Source organism: Nomascus leucogenys, unplaced genomic scaffold, assembly GCF_006542625.1.
Source record: "Nomascus leucogenys isolate Asia unplaced genomic scaffold, Asia_NLE_v1 000196F_5129131_qpdss5027280sc, whole genome shotgun sequence".
NCBI classification, from domain to species: Eukaryota; Metazoa; Chordata; class Mammalia; order Primates; family Hylobatidae; genus Nomascus; species Nomascus leucogenys.
Window position 1 is genome coordinate 34868 of NW_022096836.1, and position 12162 is coordinate 47029.

The following is a 12162-nucleotide window of genomic DNA, read 5'->3' on the forward strand; positions in this document are numbered from 1 at the left end:
AGAAACAAACCAATACTGAGGAACAAACCTGAATTCTACACCCATTTTCCATTCCTACATCTATTTATTTGGTATTGATGATAAGGAACCCCGTCAAAAATTCCTGTAAGGGAGAATACTACTCGACTGTTAGGGGTATTGCAACATTTACATACATGTAGCTTATCACATACATAAACATTTACGCAAATAGTACAGCGGTGAACCACCAAGTTCTCATTCCACATTCCTTTCCCACACTGTGTTTAGCTGCCCATTCTTGAAACTGGATCTCAGGGCAGCACATTGCATTTCAACAGGCCTAGTGCTGCTTCTCAGAGGCAGTCGACCCAATGGTGCAAAAGCACGGGACAGCGACAAGGCATTCACACTACACAGACATGTGATCTCTTACTGACAGCAGGAAGGGAAGAGAGATGGAGATCCCGGGTGGGAAAGCGACAACATGCATCACAGGAGCCATGTGAGATGCGGCAAGGACCGCTGGTACGCAGCGTCCCTTGCCAAGGAATGTCTCACAGCCATCCGAGAATGACAGGCACGAAAGATGAGGACCTTCCTCGGGTCGGTCAAGCATCATCATGCTGGGAGGATTCCCACGTGTCCCGCTACACAGGTCCTGGCACTCATCCGACCACAGCTTGCTGTTTGGTCCCCAAAATGGGCCCACACCCAGGCGCTGCCAACACGGCGGCTCCGTCTGAGTCCCTTTGGGTCTCCATCCCATGTGGGTGCACGTCTCAGTTTTCCTCTAACCACTGCTTGAGCAGCCTCTGAAACATTATTTTGCTCTCCTGCTGCCTCTCTCGCTGGCGCTTCTCCTCTGTCTCCTGTGGTTGGAGTGCCGCTTCAGGCAGAGGCCCAGGCTGGTTGGTGCCTAGGCTGAGAGTCAAGCCACTGAGGCCCTGCACCAGTGTCTCCCAGGAGGAGGGATGTGGGGCCCTGTTACTCTCCCCAGGGATCCCAGAAAGATTCGGCCTGTGGCTCTGGCAGTATCGACATTCACATCGGAATCGATTCTGACTTCTGTCACCTAACGGGGAGATTCTGGCTTCCCTCCCAACAGCATAGGGGGCCATGTGATCGCGGTGTCTCCTCCTCACATGCCGCAGGAATGCTTTCTTCCTCTGAAGGAACTCCAGCCTCTCCCACCGCCGCGCTTCCCGCGTCTTCTCCTCTCTGTACCGCTGGCGGAGCAGCCCCTCTGGGAGAGGCACGGCCTGGCTGGGGCCAGGACCGGGGCTCAGGTTACTGAGGCCCATCATCGGCTGTTCTGAGTACGAAGGCTGAGAGGGCGCTGGACCTTCCTGGGAAGTCTCTGCAGCTGTCATCAGGGAAGATTTGGAAGGCGATGCTGGATTCCGTTTCTGGAGTGGATCCATGGAGGTCTGGTCCCAGCTGGAAGCTCCGCCAGGCCCTCGGGTCCAGAAAAGGAGATGAAGCTGGAGGTTCTCAGACACCAAGAAGGTAGCGAGGAATGTGTGCGGGCAGAACCCAGACTGCAACACAAGGTGATAAGAAAACACAGGATTATTCATCTTACTCAACCTCTCTGTCCCTCCACTTCCTGTGTGTAGAATGGGCATTACACAGAGACCCTGTCCTAGGCTTCTTCTGAGGATGACGTGAGATCATACATCTCGCCAGCTTAGAATATTAATGCCATCTAATAAAGGATTTAGAAATGATACCAATTAATGCATCCACGTGACACGGGGTGCAAAAGGATGTGATGCAGTTCGACGACGTCAATTCCCTGCTGACATTTTCCAACCCCTTCCCAAGCATCATTTGTAGAATAATCAATGTGTGACTCACAGGTGCTCTGCCCATGAGCGTTCATTTTCATCCATTCACAAGGGAGACTTTTACTCGACTGTAAGCGCTTGCATCATGGGGACACACCCTTTTGTATGTTCGCCTTCCCGACCACTGGGTTTGCATCTAGTCGAAAAGGCTGCTCATGCCTATGGAAATCGTTTCCAAATTCCTAGTGTGGATAAGAATTTATTTTGCTAAACAACAGAATTATGCATAAACCCCCAGGAGACTTCAAACAGAAAAACACATAGATGAATTCAATTAATCCAGAAGAAAAAAAAAAAAAAAAAAGCTGGTTCTTTGAAGTGATCAATGAAATTGATACACCCGTGGCAGGACTGGCTGGGAAAAAAGAGGGCAAAGAAACAAGTTACCAATATCAGGAATGCAAGAAGAGATTTCACTCCAGACCCAGAAAACATAAAAGGGTCAATATGGTAAGAATACATGCAACTCTACAGATTCACATTCTACAGGTCAGAGGAAATGTAGCACATACTTGAAAACCACAAGCTACGGAAATTCCCACAGGATGGGTTTCAAACACTGAACTGTGTGCACAGTCCTATATGTTTTAAAGAGGTTGAATTCACAGGCAAACACATTTGCAAAAAGATCTCTGGGCCAAGACAGTTTCACTGGCCAAGTCTACCAAACATTTAATGAAGAAATACCACCAACTTACACAACTTCTTCTAGGAAACAAAGCAGAGGGAATGCGCCCCACTGATTTTATGAGGCCAGCACCGCAGGGATACCAAGAAAAGGACAGACCAGTATTCTTCCCTAATACAGGCACCAAAGTATTCAACAAAACCTAGCAGTTTGAATTGAGCAATATGTGAGAAGAATAATAAGCCACGATCAAGTGGGTTTTATAGCGGGAATGCAAGGGTTGTTCTTCCCACACCTGAAAATCAATCAGTGTAACCCACAGATTGAGAGATCAGATGAAGAACAAAAATGACAGGATCACATCAAGCTATGCAGAAAAACCATTTGGTAAGATTCAAAGTCCACTGGTGATATAAAAGCTCTGGCACACTAGGAACACAAGACAACTTCCTCAACCTGAAAAAGGGCGTGTACAGTCAAACCTACAACTAACAAGCTACTTAATGGTCAACGACTGGATGCTTTCTGCCTAAGGACGCGAAACAGGCAAGGACGTCCACTCTCACCACAGCTATTCAACATCACGCTGAGGCCTAGTCAGTGCTATAATGCCTGAAGAGTCATGGCACACACCGGAGAAAGCAAGAAACCAAAGTACTCCTTTTCATAGGTCCTGTGATCGTCTACATGAAACAACCAATGTATCTCCCCCAGACTCTCAGAGCTAATAATAACTTAGTGCTCATTAATGAGAGCTTAGCAGCGATACAGGAGAGAAACTCAACACAGGGAAAACAATCCTATGAGTAACTGGAAACCTAAATTTAAGAAATAATACTGTTTTACAAAAGCTGCAAACACAATGAAATGCTTATGTATAAAGCTAAAATACGTGGACGGGGTCTGTATGCCCAAAACTATTAAACGGTAATGAAAAAAATCAAAGAAGATTTAGTTAAATGGAGAGAAACAATGTGTTCCCATATTTAAAGACCCAAAAAGGTTAAAAGTCCATTGTCCCCAACTTGATCTGTAGAATGAATGCAGTGCCTGCCAATCAGAATCCTTGAGGGACATTTGCATGCATAAACAAGCAGATTCTACAATTCACGTGGAATATCTGATGTTTCAAAAAAAGCAGAAGGGATTTTAGAGAGATGATATTATCAGATTTTCAGATTTGCTCTAAAGCTGTAATAATCGAGATTGCTGGCTTACAGGGGTAGACGAGTAGATCCATGGAATAAAATAGAGACCATGAATCCATCCATAGAAATGTGTCCAGTGAGTTTTGACATGGGTGTGAGAGGGAATCCAATGGAGAAGGGATAAGCTTTTCAGTACATGAGGTGGCCTATCCTTATGCAAAAAGATGCACCTCAACCTCAACCTTTACACACAATTAAGGAAAAAGGGTTCAGAGACCTACACGCCAAAGTTCAATACTAAGACTTTTGGTAGAAACCGTAGGAGGACATCTTTGTGAGGGGAGGCTAGGACATGACCTGAGATGCATGATCCGTGGAAAGGAAAGATGGATGAATAGGAATTTGGCAAAATTTAAAACTCTGGCTCTGGCCGGGCGTGGTGGCTCCTGCCTGTAATCCCGACACTTCGGGAGGCCAAGGCGGGCAGATCACTAGAGTTCAGTTGTTCAAGACCAGCCTGGCCAACATGGTGAAACCCTGTCTCTACCAAAAAATACAAAAATTAGCTGGCATGGTGGCACATGCCTGTAGTCCCCAGCTACTGGGGAGGCTGAGGCAGGAGAATTGCTCGACTCAGGAGGCAGAGGCTGCAGTGAGCTGAGATCGAGCCACTGCCCTCCAGCGACATAGCGAGCCCCTGTCTCTAAATAAATAAACAGAACAGAACAGAATACAATACAATACAACACAACAAACACAACACAACACAACACAACACAACTTTGGCTGTGTAAGGGCCAGTGTGTTCAGAGAATGAAAATCAAAGCTGCACCACTAGGAGGAAATGTTTGAGAATCACCGACCTGACAGATCTTATATCCAAAATACATGGTGCATTTTCAAAACTCCACAATAAGAAAACCAACACCCCAAATAGAAAATGGGGGAAGGACTTGAATGGGAACGCAAGAAACCATATTTAACATTATTCAGCATTAGGGGAATGCAAATTAACACCATGGAGACTGGCAAGGCCAAGCGAGGAGAACATGTTGGGCGACTGGAACTCTCACACTTTGCAGCTGGGAGGGCGAAATAGCACAGCAACTTTGAGAAGCAGTTTGGCAGTTTCTTGTAAGTCAAACAGATGTTTACCATAGGACCCAGCCATCCCACTCCTGGGTATCTACCCTAGAGAAATGAAAACTTAGGTTCACAAAAAAGCCCGCACTGAATTGTAAAAGCAGCTCGATGCGAAACTGCCCCGCACTGGACAGAGGAAAATGAACACTTGTGGTCTTCCACACAGTGAAACTGCCTTCGTGAAAAAACAACAGCCTATGACAGAGGCATCTGACACTCATCCGAGATGTTCATCGGGCCAAAAGAAGGAAGCCCGCCTCACAAGGCCACAAACTGTATGGTGTCATTGACATAACACTCTCCCCAAGACAAAACTAGAGGGAAGGAAACAGATCACTTTACACCAAGGATGATGGATGAAGAAGGGGTAACCGCAATGGGGCAGTTCCAGGGAGTGTCCTGGGGTGATGGGACTGTTCTGGATCCCAACTGTGGTGGTGGTGACAAGAATGTATGCCCGTGTCAAAGCTCACAGAACTGTACTCCCGAGGGAAAAAAAGTCAACCTTGCTGTAGGTTAAGTGAAAAAACCCAATGGCATATTTTGCAATATGAATATCTCTCTGTATTGTTTTGATAAATACATCTTGGATGAATGCACCAAAAATTGACATTAAATGCTAAATGGAAACTTTAGATCAGCCTCCCAGGCTCTATTCTTTTGACAAACGTGGGAACCAAGAATTCACTAGTTTTCTTCAGAGGATACTGGTCCTTTGAATGTTTATTCACCAAATCGTGGCTATCAGCACACACTGGGGCAAGAAAGACAGAACCGTATCAGGAACAGTTTGAATACGTACTGAACACAAACATATATAAACACACACACACATCCCAGAAAGAGTTCTTAACTTTTCAGAAATTGCAATCTATCTTTCCTACGAGTTAGTTCCCTGACATCCTTTGGGCCACCACTATCTGACACAAACAGTTATGTGTGAAACGTTTGGAAAATGATCTTAACCCAATTATCTCCCAGCCAATTCTCATGTGTCACAAGGACTCTCTCAGGATCTATTTCTACAGGTAGAAAGCCAATTCTCAGAGAGAGAAAAGACCTTACAACCCCCACCCCCCACGTTTCTTTTGTTGTTTTGTTTGTTTGTTGTTTGAGGCAGGGACTCGCTCTGTTACCCAGTCTGGTGTGCAGTGGCAAAATCTTGGCTCACTGAAACCTCTGCTTCCTGGGCTCAAGGGATCCTCCAGCCTCGGACGCCGGAGCAGCTTGCACTACAGGCGTGGGCCACCATGCCCGGCTAAGTTTTGTATTTTTTGTAGAGACGGGATTTCGCCATGTTGCCTAGGCTGGTCTGGAACTCCTGAGCTCCACATGATCTGCATGCCTCAGCCTCCCAGAGTGCTGGGATTACAGGCGTGAGCCACTGTTCCCAGCCACAAACACTTTTATGAGAAGAAATGTGTGCCGGGTGTGGTGGCTCATGCCTGTAATCCCAGCACTTTGGGACGCCGAGGCAGGCAGATCACCTGAGGTCAGGGGTTTGAGACCAGCCTGGCCAACATGGCGAAACGCCATCTCTACTGAAAATACAAAAAAATTAGCTGGGTGTGGTGGCGGGCACCTGTAATCCCAGGTAATAGAGAGGTTGAGGCAGGAGAATCACTTGAACCCAGGAGGCGGAGGTTGCAGTAAGCCGAGATTGCACCACTGCACTCCAGTCTGCGCAACGGAGCAAGACTCTGTCTCAAAAAAAAAAAAAAAAAAGAAAAAGAAAAAAAAGAAATAGTAAGATTCTGGAGACATCAACTGACAACCGGCCCACATAGTCATCGCTGTCTTTTCTCTCTTTTTCCCTCCAGCAATTTTGTGAAATGAAACATTTTACCATCCTGTGTGTAGGTTCATCCAGAGATTCTCAAACCACACCCATGGAGTTGCTCATGATCCCTGACAGAGGCATTAAGGACAGTGAGGCCTAGAGAAGTCCGTTGTGTGTGCGGAGGGGAGAAGCTGCAGCAATACATGGGACTTCCCTTCCTTCATCATCTCACCAATGTCATTTCTTCAACAGGCACTTGCCCCCAGGTAAAAGACCTTGTATCAAAAATCTCTGCATGAAACACCACAGCCTCAAGTTTCCTGCATCATGTCATGCAGCTACTGAAGAGAGAGAAGGACGACTGGAGACAGGGAACCCAGACAGTTTACCGGTCAGACCTTCAGCATGAGAGGTGATGTCTCTGGGCACCAATACCTCACTGTGATGGTTTTATCGGTCAACTCGGCCAGGTTTGGTGCCTGGTCCCTTTTGGTCAAATGCTACTCTAGTTGTTGCTGGGAAGGTATCTGTGGACATGATTAACATTTACAGTCACGCTGGGCACAGTGACTCACGCCTGTAATCCCTGCTTCGGGAGGCTGAGGCGGGTGGATCACTTGAGGTCAGCAGTTCCAGACCAGCCTGGCCACCGGGGTGAAACCCCACCTCTACTAAAAATAAAAATTAGCCGGGTATAGTGATGGGTGCCTGCAGTTTGGAACTGCCATGGCCCTTGGCAAGACCTTCACCTCTCATTCACCCTGCGTGACTCAGCTGAGATAGCACTTCTCCCAGGAAGCCTTCTCCAAGCTCCTAAAACGCCCTGTATTTCCCCTGTCCCAGCCCCAATCCCACTCGGCTGTCAACAGATGGTTATTTCTCTGTCAACCCACTAGCCCAGGAGCTGACAGAGGCCAGGGACTTTGTCTTGTTCACCCATCACAGAGCCTTGAGTGAGCCCAGTGGACATTCACAAGTATCTATCAAATGAAACAAGAAGGATGTGGGGCCCGTGATAAACATCTCACTGAGTATGTCAAGTCAACCCTGCAGAATCCATATTTTCCCATGTTGCAAAGGCAGAAATTCCTGCATGGAGAGGTCAAGTAACTTCCCTCAGATCACACAACCACTCAGGGACAGAATTCCCTCCCAGGTCTCCCTGACTGCAGATGAACACACCCTTGGTGGCATTGCCTCTCTGGGTGTTCAGCCTCCCCTGACACCTAAGCGAGAAAGTAATCCTGAAGGAAGAGTTCAGACAGCAGAGTCCTAGGGGCTGGCCCGCATGTCCACAGCTGCCCCGGGATCGGGTGCAATGCTGCGAATCCTTACCGTCACTTCCTCCTGGCCAGTTCTGTTCCCATGCCAGAAATGCTGCACCGAACGCACCTCTCACACTCCCCACTCTCATTCGCTTCAATTCTCCTGTGCGGAAGGAGAAAGAGAACAGCTAAGCAAGTGAGTCCAGACTACGCCCTGGAGATGAGCACCAGGAAGAGCTTTGTGTTTCTTTTGAAAATTAAGCCAGTCCCATGCGATGCTTTTTTCAATCTTCCACAAAGATATGAGATACCCTTATAAAGTGCATTTATTTCAGTTTAAAGACACAGATTTCATTTAATAATCCCAATTAAATATGGACTTTTTTCTAGAAATGGCAAAATCCTACAGCAAAATGACTAAGATCCGTGCAAGGTTGCTGGGTGCTGAAAACTGTGCTCCTAGTCTCATGCCATGTCATGGCAAAGGAATCTAACTCCTAGCCACGCAACGCCACACAGATTGAGGAAAGAGTCTGTCCTACACACGGCTTGGAGACGTTCTATATTTTTGATATCTACACAGATCATCTCTATCCTACTGGGTCTGGAGTGGAGGAAATACAATTTTTAGCAGCTTTGTAACAAAAGAACAGGTAGTCAGTAAAGCCAGCAATGCCCACTTCTAAGAAAGAAAGAAGAAAATGAAGACAGCAGTGAAGCGTGGTGCTGGCATCAGGGGTCTCCCAGCAGGTGAGTACACAGAAAAGCAGCGGGAGTACAATTGGGAGTCCAGGGAGGGGAACAGGGGCGGGACCAAGAAGAGTGGCCAGAGCAGCAAGAGGAAGACAAGGAGCAAGTCCGCTCTGGCGAGAATGGAGCTTGCCTAGACTCACCCAAGGCAGTCAGGTCGCTGGATTCACGAGGTCGATGCTGTGGGTATAGGCCGAGTGACTGCTACACCTTTCACCTACAAAAGAAAATAACCTCACTGGCCAGGTCACATTCCTCCAGGTATTTACTGAGGGCCCACTCCATTCAGCGGTGCCTTCAGTGAATTATCCAATGCAGCCCCATCCCAAGGAGACATCTCAGTCTGAGGAATAAAATATTGTCCAAGGAGCCAGGAATGGTGGCTCACGCCTCTAATCCAAGCACTTTTGGAGGCTGAGGCGGGAGGACTGTTTGAGCCCAGGAGTTTGAGACCAGCCTGAACAACAGGGCGAGATCACCGTCTCCACAAAAAATTGTTAAAATTTAGCCAGGCATGATGCTGCATACCTGGGGTACCAGCTACTAGGGAGGCTGAGGTAGGACGATCACTTGAACTCAGGAGGTTGAGGCCAGTGCAATCCGGCCTGGGTGACAGGTGAGACCATCCCCCAAAACAAAACAAAACAAAAAGACAACTATGGCAGGCATGAGACGGGGGTACTTCTGACACAGAAGAAGTCAAAACCACCATAGCCCAGGTGGCCAGGAACAGCTTCTCCCAGGGCTTGCTATGATATATATTCTCATCCCCAGTTGCAGATGAGGTAATAGGATCAGAGAGGTTAAGCAACTCACTCAAGGTCACACACCTAGGGAGTGGTGGTGACCAATTCTCACTGAGGTCTGCTGAAATACAAAAGCCACTTCACTATTTGTGACACCAATCTCTCTTTATATTGTCACCCGTTTTAATTCGCATTCACAGACATATACTTACCTGTGGCTCTCCTTACCTTCATATTCTCATAAGCGGCTAAATATGGTTTAGATTTCATTTTAGCACATCAGGCCTTTCCCTTAAAGAACCTAAATTTCCCGTGCCCGGCACGATTGCCCAGCCCAGAACTGAACACTTATCTCAAATTAATCTTCCAACCACACACTAAGGAAAGGAAATGAATTACTGCCATGTAGATATTTAATTTGGGTACTTCAGGAATTCTGAACTACGATTTGAAATATAACCACTGTCCAACCAGAAACGGTAAAAACAGTGCTTCCCTATGGAAAGTATTCACAGGACATTTTATTAAATGCCAAAGCATTCTAGGTCAAGACACACTGCCCGTTTTACAGGGAGGTGTTAAGATTCTGCTCCTAAGAATACAGTAGTCCTTTCTCTCACCACTGCTAGCGCCCTGATAAGCTCAGCCAAGGAAGGCCATTCACTTTTCCTTTTGCGAGCAAACATACCAAACTACCCTCACACCCACGCACATATCCAACGCACCCAACAGGGATATGTTAATAGAGGGAAATGGTACTGGAGATGCAAATGGAAATCTGTGCCTACTCAGAGCACCACATTTCTGATGGCGCAGAGGGCTACCGCCCAGGGTCGCCTGTACTCCAGCAAGGTGGACGGCGGAGAGGCCCTCCTTCTCTAAACATGAGACCCTGTAGCTTGTGCGGCTACTGGACACAAATGGCCTGGACCATTCATTGAGCACGAATGCAGGAATCACAGCGCCCATTAAACGCACGTCTACTCATATGTCACATCATGACCGTCTCTCTGTCACACGTCCAAGAAAGGGTTTGTCGGACGGTTTGTTTCAATAGAGGCAATGCAGTCCTCCTTGAAAACCCTCCAGTCACTGTGTCTCCTGCTGTGCGGTGGGAGAGGAGGTGGGGAGGGAGGTGATGCCAAGGACACGGTGATTTCTGAACCCGTTGAACATGATCCTAGCCCAAGTGCAGCCCGGCCGGCTACGAATGCCCGCGGCGTCTCGGGATCCTCTTTCTCCGCTGAAAAAGAGCCACCCCCAAGCAGAGAAAGAGAACAACGCCACCCCCAGAGTGCACGACCGCCATTCTCATACTGGCGAGATATGGACGACGGGGAAAACCACCCGCTTCCTCCCAAAGCCCCGCTCCCAGCCGGCCCAACCCAGGGATTCGAGTCCCAAGACACCCCAGCCTGTGCTAGGGACAGCCTCGGTCTCGGCCTCTCGCTCTGTCTCTCTGAAAGTCTCTCCCACCCACTCCTCCTCCCCCCCCGCTCTCAGTCTCTCCCGCGCGCTCGCTCGCTCGCTCTCCGTCTCTCTCGGGCTCTCTCACGCGCGTTCTCGCTCCGGAGCCGGTTCCAGCCGTCCAGGCGCCAGCGCGGCGCCTCGTTTCCTCTGCCCTGGAAACGCAGCGCGGCCAGCTCTGAATTGAAGGGTTAAGACAACCGGGAGGAGCCGCCCACCGACAGGCTAGAAGGGCCGCAGCGCGGAAGCTGGCGTCGGCGGGGTTGAGCTGGCGTCACAGGGATGCGACGCAGGCCAGAAACTGGATCTTCGATTGGCTGCCGCGAGCCGCCGGAGCTGGGAGAGGGAGCGAGTGGGCGTCTATGTGAGAGCGGCTGGGTGTTTTGTCGCGAACCACGCCGCCCAGCTCGGCTGAGACAGAGAAGGTGTGGAGGCCGCACTTTCCGGAAGTGCGCCGCGGCGTTCCTGGAGCGGCCCTTTCGGGAGCGTGTCTCATGAGCTGGACGAATGCTTCCGGAGGCTATGGGAGAGACTCCAGGAAGCGGATGTGACTTCATGGGCGAGGGACGAGGGAACTGGGCTGGAGACACGGGAGGAGGCCGATTTCTCCTATGATTGGCTGGGAGATTTGCCTTAGGTTGCGCCTCTGAGAACCGATACCTGGCGTTTCATTTTCGTTATTTACTGTGTTTGCATGAGCGGTACAGGCACCCTTTAAAGACAAAAACCAAACAATTCAAGACATTGAAATTATTCAGGCTACTGCCGTAGGGAGAGCGCCCCAGAAGGGGAAACCACACTGTCGGGGTAAGCGTGGAGCCGGGGGGTGTCTTTCACTTTCACAGGAAGGAGTAGACCGGTTTTAGTGGGGAGATTTATGGGGCAGGGGTTGTTTTTGTAATCAGCGGAAGTCTCAGCCAGCTGAACAGGGAATGTTTCTCTCTGTGCCTAGCTGCTTTCAGGAGGACAGACCTCTCGTCTAGGTGAATCATTTCTGAGACAAAAGAACAGGGAGTGGCTGGGTCGGCCATCTGGGAGCCATGGCACAGAGTGGACAGGCAGCATCCCTTATATAAGTCCCATGGATAATATTGGTCCTTTGTGGTCAACGATTTCCCAGAACACGAAAGTGTGCAGAGATTTCTTTACCGTGGCGTATGTCAGGAGTCAAGCGACATGCAACGTTTGTCCTAGCAGATACATGAATAATAGATTCCTTTTTAACCCTGGAAGAAGACACCCCGTGAACAGAGTTTATAGTTCTCAAAAAGTAATATTTTCGTGGTTTAGGTGAAGGAAGGAAACATGAACTATTATCCCAGAATATTATCATCATTTCATTATACAAATGAAGTAACTGAGCCACAGAGAGGTTAAGTAACCTTCCCAAAGTCACAGAAGATATTTAAAAAATGGTGGAGTCTCAA

At 48.5% G+C, this 12162-nt stretch overlaps 1 protein-coding gene across 4 annotated transcripts; it reads right to left on the reverse strand.

Annotated features, from left to right (window-relative positions):
• Window positions 1–44: 44 nt before the first annotated feature.
• On the reverse strand, window positions 45–11216 carry LOC100596408 (protein FAM156A/FAM156B). Of its 4 annotated transcripts, none has more exons than XM_003282160.3 (4): window positions 10824–11216; window positions 8666–8739; window positions 7843–7935; window positions 45–1499 (listed from the first exon to the last, which is right to left on the reverse strand). In XM_003282160.3, the coding sequence occupies exon 4, from the start codon at window positions 1380–1382 to the stop codon at window positions 741–743; it is 642 nt and encodes a 213-aa protein (XP_003282208.4). In that variant the 5' UTR covers window positions 1383–1499; window positions 7843–7935; window positions 8666–8739; window positions 10824–11216; the 3' UTR covers window positions 45–740. The 4 variants fall into 4 exon arrangements, with proteins under 4 accessions (XP_003282208.4, XP_030664696.1, XP_030664695.1 ...); XM_030808836.1 differs by lacking the exon at window positions 10824–11216 and adding an exon at window positions 9994–10758; XM_030808835.1 differs by lacking the exon at window positions 10824–11216 and adding an exon at window positions 9051–10758.
• Between the last annotated feature and the right edge of the window lie 946 nt (window positions 11217–12162).